Source organism: Anthonomus grandis, chromosome 6, assembly GCF_022605725.1.
Source record: "Anthonomus grandis grandis chromosome 6, icAntGran1.3, whole genome shotgun sequence".
Classification (NCBI taxonomy): Eukaryota; Metazoa; Arthropoda; class Insecta; order Coleoptera; family Curculionidae; genus Anthonomus; species Anthonomus grandis.
In genome coordinates this window covers 5,690,633-5,717,321 of record NC_065551.1, presented here as the reverse complement: position 1 = coordinate 5,717,321, position 26,689 = coordinate 5,690,633, and the positions used below count along the sequence as shown (strand labels likewise).

Sequence of the window (26,689 nt, the reverse complement as noted above, 5' to 3'; positions counted from 1 at the left end):
CACATTATCAGGTACAACCATCTATAAAAATCAAAATATAGATGATTTTATGAGGGTTTGTAATTAGCGGGGTTTATATAGTAAAAATATATTATTCTGTTAACAACTCCATATATTATTCAACAACTCCAACAACTCCATATATCATAAACAACACAGACAGACAATTCACAATAATTCGGTTTTGAGAAACTGAACTAAATACCTTTAAATAAAGATGGTGATACATTATTTACGTATTAAATAAGGAAAAAGATACATCGCCTGTTCCAGACGATATACCCAAGCGTCGCGTCGTTTACAAATTGTCAAAAACTAGGCAATCCGCTATACTCACACATCAAACGTCAGCGTCGTCGACTTCATTACCGTTATTTAACATATTTTTTGTTGGCAACACTAAAAATGTTCAGAGTGACCAACATCAAAAGGACACAACCACTATAAAAATGGCGGCCACCAGGCAGTTGGTAATTTTTGGATATCGGGGCCATATGCATTAGCAGTCCAAGTATATTTTTTAAGTTCGTGTATTAAAATATTATTAACTTAAAGAATTATTTTGCCAACTTATAAATTAAAAATAACCTTCATTTTCATCGAAAACCTACTCTCATTTTCATTTATTTTTATCTGATTTCCTATATCAATATCACAAACGTTACGACATCCAAATAAACTTAACAAAAAACAAAGCAGCAGAGCAACATTTATAAATTAGGTGTTTGAATGCCAAATTTAATGTTTAAAATTTACCGTGGCTATTTTAAAAATAGCATTTGCTGCTAAGGAGGAAAATAGGCAAATTAGTTTTGTCGATGAGCAGGAGGCGACAGTTTAGTGTTCTTGTTATTTTATCTATTTTCTCTCTCAGCTATTTCGTTAAAAGAGAACTTTATTTTTGCATCCAGCCACCAGCCGCACCCGACGTTGATTAGGTTTTATGCGCTATAGCAAAAAAAGGCCAGTGGCGTATTTAATCATACATATGACATTTTTATTAATGTCAATTATTTCCCTTTAAAATACTGCGTAAAACTTTCGTTGCCCATATTTCGTTCACTTATCAATAAAGTCAGTAATTATACTGTCTATGTGATTATCGAACGCATTCAACTTGTTTATTTACATTTATGATGAAACTTCTGCGTCGCATCGATGGATAGGATATAGTCGGCCTTGTTTTCGTTTCATTCGAAAATGATTGCGATGTATAGTATCGTAGTATGCCTACTATAGATTACAATAAAATTGCTACAATAATCACTTTAAACTATAGCCATTTGAATTGATAATAAATCATTATTATTAAATGGATAATCATTGTAAATCATTAAACATTATTATAATAATATTCTTGACACATTTACTTATTTAATTTCAGTCGCTTTAAGCGAGCCAGAGAAATGTTCGCCCAAGCAAACTTAACGGCTTCTGGAGAACCCATGGATTTTCAATCAAAAGAACCTCATCGAATACGTTCTGCTAGCGCTACGGAACCTTCCAAACCTCTTAACAAGAAGTACAACCCTATTTTTTCTTCGAAGCATAACCCATTACCTCAAGGTAAGTTCCCAAATTAAAAACAAAATCATATCTTTTTAACAAAACTACGGAATGTCGAAGCTTACAACATCTCCACTAATTTCCATATTATAAGACCCACGTGTAATAGCTGAAACCGTTTCCTACGTTAAGCAAACACACGTGTCTGGCCCTAACAATCTTATAAAGCGCACGGGTCTTCCATAATTCCATCGTGGAAAAGGGCGAGGGCCAACCAACATGTCGCTCTTGATGAATGTTCGTTGTAAACGATGTTAAGGTGTGATGTGTCTTGGATTAAATTAAAACGATAGCGGAAATTGGGTTTACCTTTTAAAGGTTTTTCCGTAATTTATATTGTTTCTTCGTAATATTCGACAGAAAATGTAATTATCTGCAAATGTTTGATTAACTTAAACTAATAACAAGCTAATAGTAAAATATAAAAGACATATTTTTTCATTCACAAAACGCATGATACTAAAATTCTTTTCATAGATCTTTAGTTGTGAATGAAACTAAGAACAGGTACAGTTTATCTGAAGTCACTTGGAAGAGCATAAAATCGCTCGGGCGGCATCCGCTTTGTTAGTGAGATCTGGTCCTAGACGGCGCGTAGACTTTTATAACATAATAATAATTTATTGGGCAACAAATGATTTTTTTATTAAATTTGAACTGAAGGATGTCTTGTATAGATACATTTTTTAGTTTAGCTTATTTGGACAGGAAATGTTTAAGAGTAATGATTTCATTATTTTTAACCAAAATGTAACAGGAGACGCTGTCTGAGTCTTGAGTGTATCAGTTGTAAAGTAAAATAAATTAGGAACAAATTTTAGTTTTTTAATTATTCCACTTATTAGAAAATAGTAGGGGCAGAAGTATCACGTAGGCTAGGATAGTATATTTTATACTCTACCTGTGAATCTTCCTTTGTGTGGACTTTTTTTTCAAAATTGGATGATTTAAAAAAAATTACTAAATCTGATCACATACATTGGTTGCTTGCTTTTCCTCTTGACGATCTTTTCTTGTTTTTGTTCTTTTACCAACCTTACTATTTTTTTACTTCCTCATATAAGCAATATCCTAAAATTCACGATGAAAGAGGCATTTTATATTCTTGCCCATGAGGCTAATTTGTATTCTACAAGACAAGAACCGAATGTTGTCACATACTTAAAAGTTTGCTTTTCGACGCGCGTATTATAAAGGAAATATATTCCTAGTTTTCTATCAGTAATTTGAAATATTTTTAACAGAACATTTCCAGCTTCTATAAGTGTAATATAAAATAGAAATGAAAAGGTCGAACTATTTGGTTAATAGATTCGTTAATACAAAAAAGAGCATTTCATACGGAAAGAATTAAAATATAGGAATTCATTTATTCTTTTTTGTGTGATACCTGCTTTTTGGCTTCTTCAGAGCAAAAAACCATACTAAAAAGAGACGAATAAAAACATAAGGCACCACGAACAGGAGCGAACAGCCTATTTGAGTAATCAGCTCTAGTACCTCTGGTTTCGAAGAAAAAATACATTTACACTAAGGAATTATAAGCTACCTATGTGATATAATGTTAATCCAAGTCTATATGGTTTAAAACAAAGAAACCTCGATCAGAAAATTAAAACTGCAAAAAGAGAAGTTATTAAGCTGATTATAGAAATTGGTGGTTCGTTCCTCTTCATGATCCCTTATGTTTTTTTTTACTTTCGTTTCTCTTTAATTTGGTTTTCTCGTTGCCCCGGCTACAGGTGTCACTGGACAAGTCCTAACTGCTGACACGTAATAGGTATATATCGAGGACTTTTTCTGCTTAAAAGGCTTGACTTCTCCCGGTGAATTATTAAAAATTCTAGTTGCAATAAGCCGAAATAATCTATGATAATTAATTTGTTGTTCTAAGAGGCATATCAGAATTTATAAGTAATATGATCGATGGAGATTCACTTCTTCCTACCTGTTACAGTTTTGCTTTTTATATCCTTAAATATTAATGTGTAAGATCTTTATATTCACTCTAGTTTCAATAGAGTTACAGGTCTGATATTGATATCGTACCATCAAATTTTTCTTTCTACACATTTTATATTTAACTGCTGATCAAAGTCATAATAAGACTTAAAATAAAGCGACCTTCATTCATGCATACTTTCCCACTTTTGTGGTAGAATATGAAATATTTTCCTTAAATTGTATTTGCAATCCTCAAAAGTTGTCATGTGATATTTGTCCTGCCAAAGAAGCTTCGTAATGTCATTTTCAAGCCTGCAATCTGCGCTATTCATTTTGCAGCAACTAAACTTACATTAAATTGTTCAACCTGCATGTTATATTGACTAGATTTTGGTACTATTTTGGGCTACATAATGATAACCTGTGTTATTATTTGCCTCTATGTGCTAAAAAAAAACATCCTTTTTTTCCAATAATTTTTCAACATTTTGTCTCATCTACGATTCTCTTGAACTATATAAATAAACCAAAAGTATTTAATACAGCAGTAGTTATTTTATTCTATTAGTGTTATCGATATAAATACATTAAATTAGGGTAGTATTTCCTTTTCAGTAATAGTACTGTACTATACGAGTTATATAAATGTATCAGTATAATAGGTAACATTCGCAAAAGAAAACTGGAATATTTTAAAAAACCTTTTATACGTACATACATGACTCATAGACATAAATTTTAAAAAAAATCACGACTACTATAACGATTTATTTATACTACATACAGGATATAGACTCCAATTATTCTCTGCCATTCAAGTAGGTGATTTAGTTTCTGTGAAAATACGAAGGCGTCCGTAATTTTCAAAAAAATGAAAAATCTACGTTTTATTATTCTACTTAATTTTGTTCTTTGATATGAAAAATCTAGTAAATATGTTATAAATACATTTATAAAATTTATAAAAGCTATGCAAACATTTGGTAATATTTTTGGCACCATTTGGCAGCACCTGTTGAAAATTTTGAATTTGTATATGGTCATATAATGGTTTTTCTCTCAAAAGCATACTGTCAACTTACTTTAAAGTACTTATTTTAACTAATTGTCCAAGAGTGGTAATTCATCACCAAAAGTCTAAATGAAGAATGACTCATGTAAAGAGCCTATCTCTCCCTCTCTCCAATTATACATATATTGGTATACTTTATAATTTAAGTTTACTACTAAATATAAGAAGTAGTAAACTTTTTCAATCTGATAAAACCATTTGACTTTCTATATAAACATTTTAAAACGTTCTATTTTCAAATTAAAATGAAATAAAAAGTAGTATATTTTATTATAAAAAATAAACCAGTTTTCAATTAACGTTCAAAAAAATATGCCAAATCCGTGCAAAAACATATTCCTATGTCTTGAAAACTGAAATGATGAAATTCGCGGTAATTGTGTATGTTTGTACTGCAAAAATGCCACATACCAGACAGATGCTGACGAAGCATTTCGATTGACGTCATAATAGCCGCACGTGGCAGGTCATTTAATATAAAACCATTAGGACACGTTTATACAATAATGACACTATGCTACGCGATACTCCGTTATTACATTGTTATTGATTGGTTTGTTGTAAATAGACGATTTCTAACACATTGAAAAATCGGCCTATTATGTTCCTCCAATACATAATATTACACTATAACGTTTTTATAAATAACAATCTCTTTTTACTACTGTGCCTAAAAAGTGCCTAAAGTTTATTTTTTATGTAAAATTTTTCCAAAAAGTTCCTTTATTTCCTTAGTTTCCAAAAAGTTTCGGAAAATCGTAATGCAAGCATAAATTATCACTTAGGATGGACACTATATGAATTTAAAAATGTATAGAGACAAATTTGATGTTTAACAAAAAAATCCTAGTTTGTCAATCTAAAAAGAAAAATAGGAAATCTACTATAAGGAAGCAATTTGCTAAGTAAAACAACTGGTAATTATAATACTTTATTGGGCGAAATACTTAAAAAAAAGCTTCACATAAATTGGAAAAAAAATATATTATATATGATAAAGTACAAAGTCAACAACCGATAAGTCATGTCGATTTGTTATACCTCAGCGCATCCTGATGTGACACTGTATCCACTTGTTCCGCCCTTTACTTCATGAAAATAATTCTAATTTCGATTTTAATGAAAGATTTAGTCTCTTTTTAAATATTTGATTAAGTTTGAGATTCTTGAAAAGTCAGTTTCCTACAAACACAAAATGTAATGTATGTCATGTTTCTATTATCACCTCGCTGTAACTCTAAATATAATTATCTTTGTGAATCTTAAGGCTAATTTTGGTGCAATTTTGAAAGTATGTAGTTTTGTCTCATAAATTATTAAAATTATTGTTAAGGGTCTCATAGATCTATACTATGATAATAGTAAAGGAAACCAATTTTCTCATCCAATGTGATGTTTAATTACAATAGCAAAATTTGTTAGACTTTGCCATATTGATATTTTTTTAGGATTACTTAGTAAAAGCCAGATTTAACTATTTATTTTTTAACCACTTACTAATGCTATGTCATCAGCGTTTTCTTTTAATTCTGGAAAGGCAGACCACAGACAGAAGAAGACAGACCTTCTTTGGATGGGATAAGGCTTAACAACTACTTTCGGTTTTTTTGCAATAGATATTGTATCAGTTGATACCTCAGGATTTTTCTATTGGGCGTTTGTTTTGACCAAAAGGTGTTTCCAATTTTTCGTGATTTGAAAAATTATGGCTTTCTAAGAGCATAATATCACATATCACATATCACATATCTAAGAGCATAATATCACACTTAAGAAAGCTTTTTACAGCTATTTCAAATAATGCACTTCTTATGCATGCTTTGCCTAACAAGCCTAATACAACAATCTGATATGGTGAAGTTATTCATCCTGGTTATTTACGTTTAACCAGTTTTTAATCTATTGACAATAATATGTTTTTATGCGTCCTATAAAAGCATATAACACTAACATCTAAAGATTGGAACTTGTGCCTGGAGTATGGAGGTAAATATGTTAAACTGTTATCTTTTTGCGCCTTGTTAGTTCTTTCCGAATTTCGACCATGTGTATAGTGCCGTGGTTTGGCATAAGAAATAAATTGATCCAACTATTGGATAAATTAATGTGAGTCACTCTATCCGAAACCGTGATATTTTCTTCTTGATCCGGGAGGACTTTATCCAGAAGATTTAATTTACTTACTAAGTTTTTAACGAAAAACAAAGAAAAATACAAAGTCACGGTCTCACAACATGTAATTAAACGGGCTACACGTGTTTCGCTGTAGTTAGAGCATCATCAGGCCTAAAATAAAAATACTACTTAAACAAAACTAAAAACTTACATAAAACAATAAAAAACCTTTAGAAGCCATCCACACACTTCACAGTACATAAATAAACAAAAATTTTAAGGTTATAATTGTACAAAGCAATTTCGCTAAAAAATAAAATAAAGAGTAACGATTTGATATTGTCAAAAACAGACAAGAGTAATTGCTTAGTCATTCTAAACAAGACTGACAATATTCAAAAGATTCTGGATTTTCTGGACTCGGAGGATTTCATTACAGTTAATAGAGACCCCACCAATTCGTATTTTACGAAAGTTAAACAAACATTGGACAGATGTAGCTTAACTCTCGATTTCTTTAACACTAAAAAAGAAAAACTGTATCCTATGAATCCTAGAACTCCGATCCTTTATGGTCTCCCCAAAATCCATAAGACCAATTTGCCCACCAGACCAGTGGTTTCCTTTGTTAACTCCCCATACTATAATCTTTCCTCTTGGTTGAATAATGTTCTCAGGGAGGTGACCAACTTTAAAAGTATTTATTCGACTAAAAATTCTGTTGATCTAACCAACAATTTGAAAAATCTTATTATCCCTCATGGTTCTAAACTTATTTCCTTAGATGTAAAAAATTTTTTCCCAGCATCCCTCCCTATTAAAAACAACTCTAAAAATATCTATTAAATAGAACTCTCCTATTAAAAACATCTCTTAGTCGTATAGTCATTTCGAGGGTCTTTTAGACTTACTCGATATAGTGATCAACCAAAATTTTTTCCAGTTTGACAATAAAATTTTCAGGCAGGTCTCAGGTTTGGCTATGGGTTCTTGTCTTTCCCATCTGCTAAGCGAGAATTTCATGAGTCATCTAGAAGATATAGTTGAGGGTAGGTTTAGAGATTGCCTCACGATATATAAGAGGTATGTGGATGACATTTTTATAATCTGGAATGGCAGGGAAGAAGATCTACCGAATTTTCTTAGTTTCATAAATTCCTTACACCCTAACATTTCATTCACAATCGAAGAAGAAAAAGATGGTTGTTTGTCTTTTCTTGACCTTAGTTAAGAAATGCAACAATAAACTTATTTTTGAAATATATCGTAAGCCCACTACTACCGATAATGTAATTCAGTACTCTTCAAATTCTCCCTACTCATATAAATTTGCCTCCTTTAATTCATTTTTCTATAGATTGTTTAATATCCCCTTGTCAAAAGAAGCTTTCGCTAAAGAATTGAATATTATAAAACATATTGCTCTCAACAACGGATTTCCCCTTCATTTAATAGACAAAATTTATCAAAAATTTTTAAATAAATATAAATTGACCTACAATATTGTTCATAATAACGACTCAATAAGTTCCTTTAGATCCTTGACCTTTTTTGGTTCTATCTCCGTAAATTTAGATTTTAGAAGATTCTTTAAATCCCTAAATGTAAAAATCGCGTTTAAGACAGTCAATAATTTAAAGAACCAATTAGTCAGTAGAGTGGACAAGGCAGGCATCCTTTCTAAATCGGGAGTTTACTCTTTAAAATGTGACGATTGCAACGCAGTATACATTTGGCCAGTCTGAAAGAACAATCTCTACACGCATTAAAGAAAACGTAGCGCTTTTTGAAAAATTTAATAATACCAATGTCAGTGATACCAAATCAGCATTTGCGAATCATTTGCTGGCCTCTACTCATAATTTTTCTCCGGGGGTGGGAGCTGAAATGCTTCATGAATGCCCTAAAGGTAAGAAGCTTGACCTTCTGGAGAAAATGGAAATTACAAAAGCTAAAAAGAGTCCTGTTCTCGTGTGTGTGAATGACGTGTTTACTTTTGAACCTAATTTAATTTTTAACAATTTAATTTAGCTAAGTATCGTTTAACATTCTCCTTGTAATCACTTTCTTCAATTTACATTGGCTAACGTGTTAAGTTGTTTTAGCATTAGGTCCGTATAGCCGATAGGTTTTACACTTATACTTATAACCTTGTTGTACCGGGTTCGATTCTCGTTGAGTCTATGTTGTTGCGTTCCACTTTTTATTTTTTATTTTTTTGCTTTGTACAATTATAACCTTAAAAATTTTTTTGTTTATTTATGTACTGTGAAGTGTGTGGATGGCTTCTAAAGGTTTTTTATTGTTTTATGTAAGTTTTTAGATTTGTTTAAGTAGTATTTTTATTTTAGGCCTGATGATACTCTAACTAGAGCGAAACACGTGTAGCCCGTTTAATTACATGTTGTGAGACCGTGACTTTGTGTTTTTCTTTGTTTTTCGTCAATTTTGTATGTTGGTCTCTTAGAGAATAATTGATGAGATTTTTGGATTACTAAGTTTTTTTCTAGGCAAAATCTTCATTAGAAGTATAAAATGTCCATACATAAAACGACTATTACAAAAGAACCTCATTCTGATGTTGTAAACGCACCTGTCCAATTTTTCATTTTAGGTTTATCACTTTACTGTGTTTGTTTGGTATTGCAGTTATTCCCGTTTCATCTATTTTACAGCTTTTACTTGGGTTTTTTGAGATTTTCTTAGTAAATCCGTTTAATCTGGCTGGTGAAACGCCTTAAGCAGTTTTAAAAAAATATATTTTTTTATGTCTTAACTTTAACTCTTTACCGTACACTGACCCTCTTCATGATATTTAAAATTTCTCTGACAGAAAATTTCGCTAAAATAAATTTATGTTCATATATACCTTATAGTAGAACCCTATAAAAGTTATACGTGTATTTTCGGGGTATAGCTTAACCTATAATTAATAAATTTTTGTGGGGAAAAAAGATCTTCGTAAAAATTAACATTTAAAGAATCCTACTGTGAAATTTGTCATGCCTTCAACTATATAACTCTTATATTGCTGTACAGCTGTATATTTTTTTGACTAGGGTCCAATCGCTTGCCAGTAACCAAATAACCTATTTTTTATCCGAGTCTTTGTAGGGTTTTAAACCTCTATAAATCAATCAAAAAAAAATATAGAAGTTCGAGGTCACTTTATTTTCTCTGAACCGCAATATACTGCGTTCTGTCTTTAATTGTATTTGCTGACAACTCATCACAGGCTAGCTTCACATTTTTTAAATTGAATTCCATCGAAAGCAATCAAGTTTCACGGCTTGAAACTGCTTTATTTATCACAGTTGCTCCTGAAATGCTCCGCCAGTGACATCTTTGATGATAAAAGAAATCGCAAAATAGATTATTGATGAAGGAAACTATATATTTAATGGAAACCATATTAATTATATACACAAGTGCATAAGAATGTGTAGCTTAACTGGTATAGCCTTATTGGGGCGTTCAAAGTATTTTGATGTTTTGCTGTATCTCTTGACATTTAATACTTTATTTCTAACTAGTGCGTAAAGTAATTTAATATGTTTCATTTTATAAGTTTTCTTCGGTAGTAATACGATTATGTGTGTTACACGTGTCTTCTTTTTTTATACATGAATATTTCCAATTTTCCAATTTACAAAAAAGATCATTTTACATGCTGTTCAATAAAGTGTGTCATTGATTTTCGAAATTATCAAACAAAAAGGAAAAGGGCTTCCTTCCCACGTCCTTCCACGAGCCACCGTCAGCCCTTATTTGCTTGATGACGCATATTTTTGTTAGAACAAGGATAAACAACCCCTAGTGCGTGGGTATTTGAATACATTAAATAGCCATAGTAGAAAAACATAAATTTATAATAGGGAGATCGGCTTTTGATCATGAAGGGGCGAATAAATTAATATTGTAACATAATATATACTTTATATAACTTTTAAGCAGAACTTTCTTAAAAAGCAAAGGCTCTTTTTGATTGTATACTAAGGCATAAGGAAAGAATGTAACAGGATTAAATGAGTAGGAAATCATATTTTTTCAAATTCTTCGATTTTAAAACTAACCATACTTATTGGACACTCGAATTCATTATATAGGTGTGTACATATAAATAATTGTTATTGAGAAATATTTAATTGTTTTGAAAAAGTTGAACAAGGATATTTGTTTTTTGTAAAATATTCTGTATTGGGTGTACACCTTTCAGTGTCTCCTGAAATTATATTTCGAGTATTTGATCTATTCCTTATTGATTATATTCCTCATGTCACCATCATAAATACCAAATTAAACCTAATAACCTACACATTATTTATAAATAAGAAAAACATATAATTCTAAATGCCTGAGAAACCTAACAAATTACCCTAAAAGTTTGACAATGTATACAAAATTTAAATTTCCTAAAAAATCTAGTATACTACATTAATGTAATTACTAGTTAAAAACAGAAATTTGAACAATTAACGATATTGGAGAGTAAAACATGGGTAGCTCTCATCGTTATCAATTTTAAATGGAGAAATCGGACAACAAAAACTTCTCATTGCTATAAAAAGCATATTTCAGCAAATATTTTTTTATAGCATTGTTATAACCTGGTAGTGCCGAGGTCTTTGTATGTTCGGGTAAATTGTTGTAAAAAAGTGAACAGTAATAGTTTACGGGCAAATTAATTCTCTTTAATCTCAAGAAGTCAACTCTAGTGGTGTAGTGATGGTAATGATTGTTTGTAGTATTCCGAGCTACATTTCTATAGGCAAAGAGAACGCTTTCAAAAATATACCTCGACGACACTGCGACCACTCCAAGCTCAGCAAAACTTCTCCTACCGTCCTTATGTTACACCCAGCCCATCTCTGGAGAGCAAAACTACAAACCGACAGACTGGAATGATCTCATGCAAAAATGCCATACAGGATAACTGATTGGTAGATCGCATAAAAGACCTGGAGCAAAGCGGAGAAAGGAAAAACCATAACTAGGCTACGTAAAAGAAAAATATGCTTTGTAGGCCTGGCTGACATATAGTCGATATGTTTGTCACACCACAGCACAGGATCCAGGCAATAATTTTGTCGCATTCTGATTACCCTCTAGAATAGCTTTTAGTCCAAAAGTTATATGAACTGTTTTATTTTGGTTTAAAGACAACCTCATCACTTATGAACCACTTCGTCAGCCTACCAGTTTCCCTTTGCACTGACACCATCAATTCCTTAATGTGACGACTCTATTTTACCAGGGTAGGATCATCAGCAAACTGCAAAAGAGACATATTTAACGTCATCAATGTAAATTAAAAACGAGTCCCCAGTACATTGTTATGTACTTTCTGCTACTTGCGGACCGTGAGATGACTCTGCATCAAATTCAAGCTAATTCCATTTACACAGTCTAATGCTTTTGAGAGATCACAAAACACTCCAGCTTAAAGTGCTTCTTATCAAAGGCGCCAAGCAGGTACTCTCATATATTCTCCAAGGATTGTTGATTATTATCTTATCTAATAAGCTGATTTAATAGCTTTTTTTATACTGGTTACATTGATACCGTATATGTCTCTACTTGGTTTATTTACAAAAAAAAAACTAGAGCATCCCTCATTTGTACCCAGCTTACTTGTTGAAAGCTAAATTTAAAACAATCTGGAATATTCTGCCTCAGAAACTGCCTATGATTTATCACCACCGCAGGCTGCAATCTGCCAGAATCTGGCTAGCCACCTGGAAAGGAAGTGTTCAAATGATTGGCAGTAACAGTTTCATCGTTCTCGAGTTCGAATTTGAATGTCTAAAATAATGCCTAATTAATGGCCTTCCAGGAATTGATCGGGTTATTGGAGTTTAAGATGAATGTAGTGAAAGCTTCTTGTTTAGAAGTTTATAGTTGTAATTTGTCTTTTTTTTTTCAAATTCTTTTAATTTTGTCCGTAGATCTTTAGTTGGGCCTTTGTTATAGAGTTCATGCAAAAAGCGTTAGCTCTCTCTCTCTCTCTCATATCTATTTTCTATCCGTCAAACCAATTGCCAAAACAAAAAATAAAATATACAAATAATGGAAATTATACTATAATTAAATCGTAAAAAATTAGAAAAATCAGATGGTAACCTAGATGCAAAATTCAAAGTAACTGAAGAGTAGCCATTTGGAGTTCAGGTGTGCTTCATTTTACTCTAGTAAATAGGGCTACACGAACAGTAATATAACCATAAAGAAATATGATTCTTTAATAAATTTGACCGAAATGTTGCATGTTATTTTACTACCGAAGCAATTTTCTCGAAATCACCTCAATATAAACAAACCCACACAGACACAACACCGTCGGGGTCACAAGTAAAACGGGGACACGCGGTGGGGTGGAGAGGGGTCTGGCTGTAAACCAGGGCGTAAAAGGGCTTCCCTTTACTCCTCTTCTCACCCTCGTGCCAGTAATGGCGGCCGCTGTAGTGCCCCAAATTCCATACTACGTTGCAATGAAACGTTGGAGCCCGTATATATTCCTGCAGCCTGTCTGACCTAAATCGAGCAGATATCGATCTGGGTTAGGGGGATCAACGGGTTGTAACAATGTTTCCCCGTTTACCATCCACTTTTAGCATTTTTTTCCTAAAACAAGTTTTCTCTTATTAAAATCACTCCTATGAAAGTAATATCACGAATATTTATTCGAATTTTATATACATGTCCTCATAAAATTAAGTTTGTCTTTTTTATTTCAGAATCATCATCAGAAAGTACCATAACACCCAATTCAAAAGCGTCCCAGTCCTCTGGTACGAGTGCTGCCAATACTGGTATTAAATTATTTTCTAATTTTATAGTGCAGTTTGTACAAAAATTCATTAAATTCTTTTTGGTCAATACATAATATATTTAAAAAATACAGTTTATTTCTCAGTAATCAATTGCTAAATAAAAAGTACGTACATATACATATGTATGTATTTAGTATTCAATTACTTTGAATTTTCAAGACTGCATGTAAAAACATAAATTTAATGAGTTTAGGTACAAACTTTTTGTATGTATTTCTTTGGAAAATCTAAAGACCTTCTTTTAAGGTTTAAGTTACTAATTTTTTTAGTGTGTGAGTTGCTCAAAGTGTGTGTTACTAACAAAATACAATTTTATATTTTGCAAACTAAGTAAAAAATTACTTTCCTTTCCTACAATAATAATCTAAACTTCTTTAACACATTTAATCTTTGGTGATTTGAAAATTCTTCTGCAAAGAAAACATGGCTGTTGCTCTTTTCAACTTCTTAAAGGTATTAAATGTAACTTTGGGTTGAGAGGGCTGAGTTGTTAAAGTAGTTTTTATTAGCTACCTAGCAATAATGATACAGAAAACCACAACCAAAATGAATGTTGTGAGTAAATTATTTAAAAATATAATTTTTCTACTTTTACCATATACATACATCAGAATGGATAAGAAAAAAAAAATATTTCTAAGAATTAGTGTGTTTAGTATTTGTTAGACAGACCTTATCACAATCATCATATTAAGTTATTCTTGTTAATAATTAATAAATAATTTAAATTCTTCAAGGTGTATTTAGTAAACTGAAAAATATACTCATTTTAATTTTTGATCTCATGCGGAAAGGCAACATTTTGATCGTAAAACACAGAAGCTGTAAATTCTACCAAGAGTATTTCAGTAAGGTTTTGACAGATTTTAAAAGACTGGTGATGTAAGAGGAAGACATACTGATCCAACTAAAATATCAGAACTTATAGATGATAGGTTTATTCACCTTCAGATATTACGAAGTCCGAATGTTAATGCCAAATGTTGATCGCGTTAGTATCACTGCTCAACTAATAAGGAATAGGTTACATGAAAACAATCTTTATGCCAGACGTCGTGTTAGATCCCGGACGATCCCATGGAAATCATGCAAGGAGACTAGGTTGGGCCGTTAGAACCTTAGAATGCAATCCCAATTCAAAAAGACTGAGAGTCTAGCGAATACCTGGCAACTTATCATGCTTGTAAACCATTAAATGAGTTGACAGGTACCAAGACCGAACTTTGATGGTTTGTGCTGCAGTTTCGGTAGATTTTTGAACTTTAGATTGCTGCTTGCTATTGAAGATCGCGTTAAAAAAATTTAAAAAAGACGCGGGAAGCCATTTTTCTACTATGAATTTGGTAATCATTTTGTACTTATGCACGACAATACATATCCACATGTTGCAAGAACCGCTGAAAACTTTTTGGAGCAGCACAATATTAAAGTATGGCCTGCGTAATACCCTGTCTTAAATCCTATGGAGCACATTTGAGATATGTTAAAAAGGTGTGTTTTGAATGAAGGAATAGTATTTTAGATAAAGGAAGTAAGGTATGCAGGAGCAATGGCTACAAATTGACACATTAATTCAGAGAAAAACGACATTGACACATTAATTCAGAGCATGTCTAATAAATATAGAGCTGTTTTCAAGGACTTTTTGGTTTCTATTAAGTTTTCATTATCATACATTATTAATGCTCCAGTATACTATAATGAATTTTTGTATTTTTGATCAATTAATATTCAGTAGTATTTCCAAATTGAATATAAACGTGATTAATTTCAATATTTTTAAATTTTTTATTTAATTTTCTTTGTCACCTAGACCAATTTGATGTGTGTATTATGTATAAACCTCGTAATTGGGACACGATATTATCAAGTAGAAATTCATTTGACTTAGTACTCAGCAATTTGTTCTCTCTCTGTAATATAATAACATTGTCAATGGAATTAATACCCCCAAAAATGAAGTCATCTGCAAATATAAGAATAATAGAGAAGACGTTGATAATACCGAGGAGTGTAAACCTTTAAAAGTTATATAAGATTGTCACTCTCCTTAAATAATACATTAAGTCCTTTGTTAAAATATATTGCGCATTTCGCACCGCAGTAGATCCCTGGCGGATACACCAGGGGAACACGGAGCTCTTTCAAAACAAAGTATTTAAGTATTTAATTCTAATATACGACATTCGACCAACCAAAGAGCTCTCGTGCTAATTTAAAGCTCCTATAATTCACAAAACTAAGCTAAACTTCTTTAGTTCACAAATACTCTTAATTTGCTTACAAGAAGCGGCTAATTTACTTTTTCAAAGGCATTTGAGTAATATACAAGTTGTCTCACATTGCAGTATTCAAACTTTAACAGCGCATTCTGTATTCAGAATAAGACTTCAGAATTTCATAACTCTTAGATCTCTTTAGAACAGACAAGATACAGGATTATGATATTTGGTGCACGGCTTTGTTGTAAAATAAAAGGAATTTCTTGATCTGAAGATTTTTTAAATTTTATTTTAGTGGTCTCCCTATGGGATTTTTAAGTAAATATTTCTGAAGAAAAAATGGTATGCCACTGCTTTTTTAGAAAGCAATGATTATTTCTAAAATCGTCTAATTCTTTGCATTGTTATTATCTAAAAAAAATAGAATCCATATGTGTTCTGCATGGAAATTTTTTGTTTCCTTTAAGGATATGAAAAGCTTTTTACATCTAGTTTACGAGTTTTTTTGGCCTCTTCTAACTATTTGTGAGACTCAATCAGAAATCAATCAGAATCCTTACGTAAACTTCTGGTTCATATCAGTACTTCCAATGGACATAATTCATTATATAATCAGTCCTTTTTTTAGGGCTCAGAATGACATCCATGCCCAAGAATGCGAGCTGAAGTTCTTAGTTCTTCCAGAATTTCTCCAGAAAACTCTTTATTCCATTAAGAATAAGATGTGACAAGCTAACATATTTACGCCTAATCTACAGACGTAAAACCAAGGTGACTGATTGATATTTTTAAGTTCTTTTGCTTCTGATAACTTTGATAAGCTTCAAAAATCCATCAAGATTCTTAAATGAACTTTTAGCTCTGTCAGTAGTTCTAATCGATAAAAGCCATTAACTAATGAATTGTTTTTTGAGATCAAACCCTAGGTTTTCTACATTGCCTTTTAGAAGAAAATCAGCTCTACTTAGAATTTCATCTGAGAAGTTTGAGTATTCTGTAAGAAAAGTATTTTCTTAATTCAGAGAAGGATAAAATAAGCGCAAACTTTTTAGACTTAGTCCAAGACGTAAAACCAATATGATTGAACCATTTTCAAGTTCTTTGGCCTCTGATAACCCTAAGGACAGCTACATACATCTAGATCCTTATGTCAACTTTTATTCATGTCAGAGCCTTAGAATCTATTTACGCTTTACAGCATGCCAAGGACATGGAACGATCCTTGGAACAAGGTTTTGCTTAATTCCTTTTAACCTGTGGGAACTCCTAGTGAAATTCTAGTGATCCAACATGATTTCGATCCTATTATAACATATCCAAAACATCTAGTAATTCTTCATAATTCCACTGGCTTCAGTAAAATTATACTAATAATCCTTCATATATTCCACCGATTTTGCTTTGGTGCATTTTTCAATGTATGGAGTTCATCAATGAAGCAATCGTTAGTGACAGTGAATTGTGCGTTTCTGCCTCAGAATCATCGATACGATGCATCTCATCTCCAGTAATATTTTTCTTTTTAAAGAAAATTTTAAGGCTTGTTCTGAATACAAAATGTGCTATTAAAGTTTGGACACTGGGATTCTTAATTTTAATATCATAAATATCTTTTACCTAATTTTGTTGTAATTTGGCGGTGTAATTTATACCAGTAAAGTGATGATTTACTTCTAATTTAATTACATTTGTTAAGGTCAGTGGAGTCGTTAGCGTTACCTAAACGACTATTTTAGACTAGAAAAATACACCGCACTGATTTTTATGGCTATTTTTATTATTTTTGAATAAACCAAATAAAAATACAGTTTTTTTGTCTCTTAAATTTTTTTCGTATATTGCTTAGTTTTCGAGAAGAAAATAAAATGCACTTACTTGCATATGTCTAAGCCACACCAGAAACATGGTGGAAAAAGTTTCGCCTAAACTAACGGTTTTCACTTACATAATTAAGGAATACGTAGTAATACCTAGTAGATAATAATGAAGAGTCGCCTTGGAAAATAATTACAACATTTAGTAAACAGTAGTAGTTGATAGTTATTCTTATTGTTAATTGTCATTTTTGTAATATATTGTTATATTTCGGGTTATTTTTTGTCTACAATGGTTCAACTTACTACTAGTGAAATAGCAAATATATTCATTTTTGTCATGGAATCATGGAAACACCAATGCTTCAAGCTGCAAGACGCATTTATGGAAAAATATTTCCTCAGCATGTAATAACTAATGAAATAACTTTTGTCCGTCTCCATGCTCGACTTCCTGAAACAGATAACTTTAAAAGATCGACGGTTGTCATGGTTTGGATAATAGTTGGATGTACACTTCAAATTGAAAAAGCTGTTTTAAATGAAATGAAGATTCTAATATCAGCACTCGAATAATATCTGAAGGATTGAATATTAACTATGTCGCTGTTAGGCAGATTTTATTAGGCCAGCAGCTATAGCCTTATCGTATGCAACGTCTCGTATACGTACACTCTATTTCCTAGAGACTAGCTTTTTTGGATTCGTTACAAAGTAAAATAAGAAGAAGCCCAGGTTTCCTAAATCAAATATTGTTTACAGATGAAGCTTGTTTTTAACGAAATTCAATTATCAAAACAATCACATATGAGCCAAAAATATTCCACGGGCCTTAATAGAAAATAATTTTCAAAGAACAGTTTTCTTTCAATGTCTGCGTTGAAATTAGCGGTGACTATTTTATTAGGCCAATTTTTTTTTCCACCCAGACCTAATGGAGAAGAATATCAAAGGTTTTTGGAATTTGTCTTATCTGGATTTTTATACGAATTTTCAGTTATAGAATGATTTCTGATTTGGTACATGCACCACGGGCTCCATCACAGTTTGGTATAATAGTCTGGCAATTTTTGGATGTAAATTATGATAATCGCTGGATTGAGAGAGCAGGCCCAAAACTCTGGTTCCTCGCTCGCCCGATATGAATTCTTTAAAATTCAGATTATTTTTTCTGAGCATACCTTAAAGCGTTGGTATACAAGACTCCTATTGAAAATGAAGAGGTTCTACGAAATAGAATAATTCATTTATGTGACATAATAAAAAATAGTAAAAGTATTTCCGGGACAGTGCGTAATTCAATGACGATTGTAATGAGGCCAAAGGGGGCCATTTCCAACACTCAATTTAGTAAAACTTGTTTTTAACAAATTATCTGCCAAATGGCCACCACGAATTTTCCAACAGCGCAGAATCCTTCTTCTTGTTGGTACTACATACTTATTCTCTAAATTCATATCCATTACTTCATTCCATAAAAAATCATCAATTCGGTATCACTCTCCGCTTACTGTAAAAAAATATAATAAATCATAAAAAAAATATGATCCAATCATAAATTCAACATACACTTAACCCAAAAAACGCAACAAACTGTGACACGTTGAGCATGCATTAGATTTTCGTGGATTGGCCACGGATTTTTAACGAAACCGTTCAAATAAATATGAGTACCGTTACTCCTCTGTTTTCCTCTCTAGGATCCAATTGCAAAAAGTACGACATTGTTCGTGATCGGTTGGCTTTAGCTCATGTGTAAGTTGAATCTTGTAGAGATCTATTTTTCGACTTCCTTTTTTTTTTAGAATTTACCACGTTGAACCAACAGACATTTGTGAATTTTCAGCCTTACTTTCAGAACAGCTTTAGTATTCTCAACCGAACCAACTGGACGTTCCTGTACTTTTATTTTGATATCTTACAAGGATCCGGTAGTTTCGAACTCTATTTGCTACTTCTGAGGGAGAATTGCGTACACCAAATGTAATGATGAATTCGTCGATATGTGGCTCGCACCCAATATCTATTTTGAAAATATTTTTTAATAATGTAAATATGTTCGACTGTATGGTGCTCCATTGTTAAAATTTTACTGAAGCACTGAGTAAAGCACTGAATTTCCCCATAAAATAAATACGGAATAACAAAAAAAAAGTTTGAGATAAAAATAGTAGCAAATAAAAATATCTGAAACCCAGTCCTTTATGAAATCCTCTTTAATAGTTAATAAAAAAAATTATTTCCGAGAAAAAAAACTTTCTCATGTTTTTTGTTAGACCTAGGGATATGAAACTAAGTGCATTTACTTTTTTTCGGAATCTAAACAAGATACAAAAAAAATTAGAGATGTGTTATTCAAAAAAAGTAAAAAAATCCACAAGTCAGTGGCGTGCATTTTTCTATTCGAAAATATCGGCTTAGGCATCGCTCGGAACTTAAAAAATTTAATTAAACTAGGCTAATTTTGTTTTAATTACTCCAAATTAGAACAAAATCGCATAAAGGATGTTTAAGATATTTACCAAAACCTAGTTAAAACCCATTAAAGTTTAATTCCCTGTATCTCATAAACAAAACCGTTATAAATACATGTTTAATTTAACTTTTCTCCTCTTGTCTAAAAATGACTTAAAGAACCTTCTATCAAATTTATTGTAGATACTTAATCAACACCCATAACTGTATTGTTTTAAAATTATTTCAACCCTCATTTTATTATTAAATGAACAAAATAAAACCATTGTCGTAAATAAAAACCAAATATTGTATATAATTAATTTTGTGCATGGGGCTTACAGTCAGTGGCGTAGCGATGAGTATTTACCACCACCTTCTACAGAGAGGCACCGGAAAAAGGCGCCACTCCATCTCAGGTTAGAACCGCTTCTTTTTTTTTCGTTGCCCATGTGCATGTCACTATTGCTTTATAGATACCTCTATTCTATTAGTCTATGAAATTAGCACGTTGTTTTTGTGTAGCTTAACTAACACTAGAAAAAAAAACGTTATTTTTAATTAATTGAAATAGGACTCTGTTGTTTTTCGTATGTCGCGACTCATCGATGACGTAAGAATGCCGCCGCGTGGCTCGTCGCATGCCGACGTTCTATTTTCGTCTTGTTTTTCTTCAATTGACATTTCGACGCCTTCGGAATTCATCCGTGTGTCCATCCGTGACTAATCGCGCACCACTCCTGGTGTACGTGAAAATAATATTTGTATTAAACGATTTTAAAAGTTTTTTTTTTCAAAATTAATCATAATTACCTGTGATGCTCTGCTTTCCTTCATTATTACTACGCTTACATATATGCGCTTAGATGAGAGATAGGGCACAGTAATCCTTTAGGAGAGGGTGCAAAAAATCTCAATCTAAAAACTAACAGAATACAAATATATGGAAAATTGAGACTCTCCACTATTCATAGAGTTATGAACATAATTCAAGCGTATGCTCTAACAGAGCACTAACCTGATGGGGCGGTTGAGTATTTTTGCTCTGCTTTAGAAGAAGCTATCAAAACAACGAAGCAAGGGAAGATGAGAATTGTTATTGGTGACTTTAATGACAAAATCGGGATGGGTGCTGATGGTGCAGTCTGCGGAGATCATGGACACGCAATACTAGAGGTGATTGTCTAGTGCAACTTTGTACAAAACACCACCTCTCTTCTGCCAACACTTTTTCCAAAAAATAATCCTAGTTTAGAAGTGGTATTTTGTGGGTGTATTGGTATTCTAGCCAACATTTCGAATTAATTTTCATTCATCTTCAGGACTCTACAATACATAGAAAGAAATTATCTTTAACATTTTTTCCCATTTTCTATAAATATTTCTTAAAAACTGATACAAATTATTAAAAGTTAACATTAAATGACAGTATGCATATCATAGAATTTCAAGAATGGAAAAAAAGAAAAATTTTAAAGTCGCAGACCTCTCTCATTAAATTAAAAAAAGTACATCTCATAGGGATATAAATGTAGATATCTCAAAGTAAAGTTAAAGGGCGGTTACCTAAAGAATGTACACTTAAAATATAATAAAATGCCTAAAGTAAAACAAACCGGTAGACAAGAAAACTTACTACTACCTGTAAAAACTACAGAAGAGGTACATGTGTTTGATTAATAATAGATATGGTTTAATATTTTATAAGAATATATTCTGGTAGATATATCAAAGATTTATTATCATTTTTATTCCTCGATATATCTACCAGTTTGCCCTACATAAGTCTTGCCACAGTTTTTACAACGAATTTTGTATATAACACCTGACTGCAAATGCATAGTTTTCTTAATAGATCAATACATCCACTAAATACCACTCTTAATACACAATATTTGGTCACAAATTCTCAAGAATAAAAATCCCAGCCTCAGCCAATCGCTGTAACCACATAGTGAGAAGTCGAATACATTTCGTCCCCATCAAGAGCCATTTAATGAAGTATATCAAATCAGCAACAACTTATCCTGGCGCCGACGTCAACATTAACCACGATTCCTAAGTCTACAGCTTCGCCACTTCACTAGAATTCAACGTCCAAGTAAACATAAGTAAATCGATCAACAGACTTCTTCAACGAGAGAAGGAAATAGAAAGCCTCAGGCAGTAACCGGTACAAGGAGCTGAGTGAGATCAAAATGCTGAAAAGCAAAGGAAAGATAGCTAGCTAAAAAATTCAGTGAAAAGGAGATAGACGAAAAAGAACATGATTCGTTTAATTTCCACATACGGTATTTTAAAAGACACTAACAATAAAATCTGAACGAGCGTTAAAGAAAAGCTTAAAAGATGAAAAGAGTATGTTAAGATTCTCTTCAATGACATACGACACCACCAACGACCTAGAGACTAAGATGATATCTGCCTGTCTAGAGCCCTGTCTCCTCTCATCTCCACAATATGATGAATCGCATCGTTGAACAAAGCACATAGTATGGCCTACACATAAACGTTGCTAAGGCCAATGTGGTTGTCTTCTACAAGGTATCAAGATGGGCATTGCTTCAAATAACCAATCAGACTGTAGAACAAGTGCCGTCCATTAAATGTCTTTAAGCCCTCGTCAATGGTGATCCTAAAATGGAATGATCAAGGATAGAACACTACAAAAGGACTTTCATCTCCATGAAGAACCTCTTCATCAGTAGATACCTAAACCTACAGCTCCGCATACGTTTATTATAGTGTTATATCTATCGCCCACTGAGACTCTATGGCTCCGAGAGCTGGACATTTTCCGTATAAATGAAGTGCCAAATTAAACCTTCGAAATGTGCTTTGCTTTGAATGTCTCGCCGTATACTGTATATATCCTGGGTAGATAGGAAAATAGATGCAAGGAAATTTACTGTCACATTCGAGTGTTGCTGGAAGGTTATAGTTATTTAATTTTTGTACAAAGCAAAGCCAGCAAAGCCAATACAGACAAAGTCTCTCGATAAATCATAAAATGTGAGAGTATAACTACCAGGCTAGATGATATTTTTCATACAACAATTAATTGAGTTCAAAATACCCTTCAATCTGTGCCTTAAGCGAAGATTCAAAGATCTTTCCAAATATAGGAATTAGCGAAATAGAGCGATAAATTTCAACAATGGACTTGTGATCAATGGACTTCTTAAGGATGGGAATTAGCTTGGCAGTTTTAAGACACTTGGAAAAATGATGAAATTACTAAATTTATTAGTGGTACTATAATCAATATTTTTTATGTTTTTTTTATAATTCTAGTGTTTAGATCAAAAGGATCAATAGTTTTACTATTTTTTAAGCCATCAATCACTTTACAAACTTGGTCATGGGTCACCTCAGTAAAAGAAAAGCCTGCGTCACAACTGCCTGTTAAATAATCCGAAGGATTGTTAAGAGCCAAGGGACGCAGCTCTTTGAGTTTAGTAAAAACATTAACAAATGATTTATTGAAGAGGCCAAGCATTGATTTGGCTCGACTTAGTTTCTTAATATTAAAGTTAAGCGATTTTATCCACATAGCATGATAAAATTATCATTTACATCAATCTTTTTAGCTCAAATTTCCCTGCGGTATCTACTTCGGTAAGTACGAAGTTGCAAAAGTAACTAAATTCGTGTTACGTATATTAATCTATCTCAAGAAACAAAACAGGTCTCTCATATCTCTGAAAGAATCGTCAAACCGTTTTGATGCCTCTGAGCGTTTAGTAGTACTCAACTTTATGTTCACTCACTAATATTTGGTTGATCTTCAATTCTTATTCTTTTACTATGTTATTCCAAAGTCCTATAAGAATCATAGTCCAGTCACTGCTTTTTTATCTATGGCATAATAAGCAGTATCTTGCGAACTGTAACAAACAAATAATGAGTAATAAAGATAAGACTAAGTAATATTTATAGGCTTATAATCCAATATCCATTTGAATTCATTTCTTATTAGAGTGACCCCTTGAATGTGCCGTCAACTGAATGACGTACCATTTTTTAAATTATTTAAAATTTTGTGTATTTGACACAGTTTTATGAATAGTATGAAAGTACAAAAGGTTTCAGAAAAATCCCGTTTCAAGAAGCTGCCAATCCAATGATGAACCCATGAACAAATTTTGTTAGATAAAATAAATCATGCAATATTATTAAATTACTAATTTAAATAAAATTTGGGTGTGGAACTTTTTTTTCGTATATAAAAATAATTTTGTTTCTAATAACGTAATATGTAGCGCAAAAAAAACCATCCCAGAAAAATTACGTAAGTTACTGGGGCCGTTGTATCAAGGATTTCGTTTTGGTCTGGCTCTCTTGCCAGAATTAGATGTCACTCGTCTGGATATTTATATATCTCTGTATCTATATGTGTATCCTACATGATTGTTGTTTTTGTCGCGGTCCGATGCAGCGCGACGACGGAATTGTCTGGATCTCGAAGACTTATATTTATGTCGCACTTATGGTTCCGAATTACTTTTTTTGTTTTGTCTGGCACTCGGAAGAGAAGTTCCTCTGTGTTATTTATGTGTTCGATTTTAGATATATTGAACCATCATTAAGCCAAATTATTTTCGATTTAAAGGAACAACAACAAGATTTAGAGCACTTATAATTTAAATTAAAAGTGTTTTATTAGTATGCTTTATGTTTTTGCTTGCGTTTCTTTATATATATTCTTTAGGAATTGTATAGTATTCACCTTGAAACTTCAACTCAAAAACTTCTTGCTTTATTCTAAAGTCCTAAATTCCCATTTCTTTACTCGGTCATTTTACTAACATGTTCCCAAAGCAGCATGCTCACTTTAACTTGACCATAACAGTAGCATCTGTTGTTGCCTTCAGGTGTTGGGTGGTCCGGCGTACCGAACCACCAGCGCACCCAATCATTGCCAATCACCGCCGAATCGGCGGACAATAACTCCATGATCGATAACCATCACTCCATCACCAATCACCTATCGGGAGGTACCACGTCCAAAAAGACCCTTACCGCAATTATCAACGGAGGGGGAAAGTGCACTAGTATGTATTTGTTTTATCTGTGTTTGTGGTGGTATTGCTTATAAAGGCTTTTTTAAATTGTAATCTCTTATAAAATAATAAACCTATATATATGTGTTTTCTTATAGGTTTTAGAGAGAGGTGCGACAGTATGCCTTCACGACCACGAACTGCTAGTGAAGGTAATCATGGGCCTCCTGGTTGGGGCAAGCCATATTTGGTACCCCTAAGAACTCACCATATAAGAGACAATTCGCACAGTCCTCCAACCGGTAAGTTACTTTTTATGCATTTAGTTAGTAGGATAAATAGTTAAAATATTTTTGAACAGGAAGTCCTATGAGTCCACCTTCGGATTCTACTGGCTCGTTATACAGCCTGGGAGATGAGCACGATGGTTTCCATGATATGGAGCATCACAAGATGTACAATACTCTAACTCCGGAAGAAGCGATTGCTGAAGAAGATTATCCAGAATCTCCAAGGGCCGATCCTCCAGAAGGACATTATATACCAATGAATAACTTTCAGGGAACTCCGGAAAGTAACTATACCGATATGAATCACTCCATCGGTAATAATTATGCTTCGAATAGTGCTAGTAGTATGAGTAGTGTGACGTCTGGAACGCCTAGCACTGATTTAAGGTAAAATACTATTCTGATAAAGGTTAAGAAAAGTTGCCGAATATTAATATCTTTTAGGTTGGCAGACTATCCATTGGATAAAGTATTCTCATATGTATTAGCTGATGATGACGATAATAGGCCTTGCAGAGCGTATTCAGTGGGATCGAAGCCACCTGAACCTCCACTGGCCAGTACTCCTGAAAACCCCAGAGTTAGAGCGTTTAGTGTTGGCGCTAAAACTAAGAAATACTTTAATAGGGTAAGATTATATTTATTTAAATGTACAGGATGTTTCATAAAGACACCTAGCATAGCACCTTGCTGCACTGTACCAGCCGGTACAGGTCTTTTGCTGCTGTGGTACCTAATGCTTTGGGTCCAGTTTTTCTCTCCCAAATATTTGTTGCCTTTTGCGGCACAAGGCCTCGCAATTACAAATTATATTTGAGACTGTTTCTGGTTCCTTGTCGCACAATCGGCAATTAAGGTCTCCATTATACACTTCAATTCTGTTCATGGGTTACCTTAGTAAAATCCTGTTCAGGTGTTCTTTAACAGCCGTGTGACCGGTTCTGATACCTACAAATGTTCTGAGTTGGTTCCTCCCAAATGTAAGGTCTCTAGTAATTTTTTCGTCTATTTTAAAGTTCATAAACATGTTTTCTATCTTCAGCTATCTTATTTCTGTTCAGTGAGCTTGATGTTTTCTTTTCACTTAGCCCCTGATCTTTCTACGTCTACGGAGTGTGCTTCTTGGCTCTTTCAGTGCAGGTTCTGGTCCGTTGTAAGGTGCCGTAGAGCCTTTTCTTGCAAGTTCATCGGCTTTTTAAACTAATATAAGCCTAGCTGTGTTGCGGTCTCCTAAGGTTTTCAATTCTATGAAACATTCCCAAACCAGCTTTGATGTAACCCTAGGGTTCGACCCTAGGCCCTTATCCATCTGGTATTATTAGGATCTGCTTTTATTATGCTCTCCTAATGCTTTCCTTAGCACTTTCTAGTATGCCAAA

General features: G+C 32.8%; 1 protein-coding gene across 4 annotated transcripts in view; it reads left to right on the top strand.

The window, feature by feature from the left end:
• The window catches only part of LOC126737058 (serine-rich adhesin for platelets), a 121,237-nt gene that overhangs the window by 82,651 nt on the left and 11,897 nt on the right, over positions 1-26,689 (top strand). The window contains exons 4-10 of one of the 4 annotated variants that reach the window (XM_050441746.1): positions 1,385-1,566; positions 13,432-13,506; positions 20,362-20,436; positions 24,892-25,071; positions 25,179-25,322; positions 25,382-25,697; positions 25,755-25,938. In XM_050441746.1, coding sequence (XP_050297703.1) covers positions 1,385-1,566; positions 13,432-13,506; positions 20,362-20,436; positions 24,892-25,071; positions 25,179-25,322; positions 25,382-25,697; positions 25,755-25,938 — 1,156 coding nt within the window. The remainder of the gene's footprint in view (positions 1-1,384; positions 1,567-13,431; positions 13,507-20,361; positions 20,437-24,891; positions 25,072-25,178; positions 25,323-25,381; positions 25,698-25,754; positions 25,939-26,689) is intronic. The other 3 variants (XM_050441747.1, XM_050441749.1, XM_050441750.1) reach the window with 3 other exon arrangements.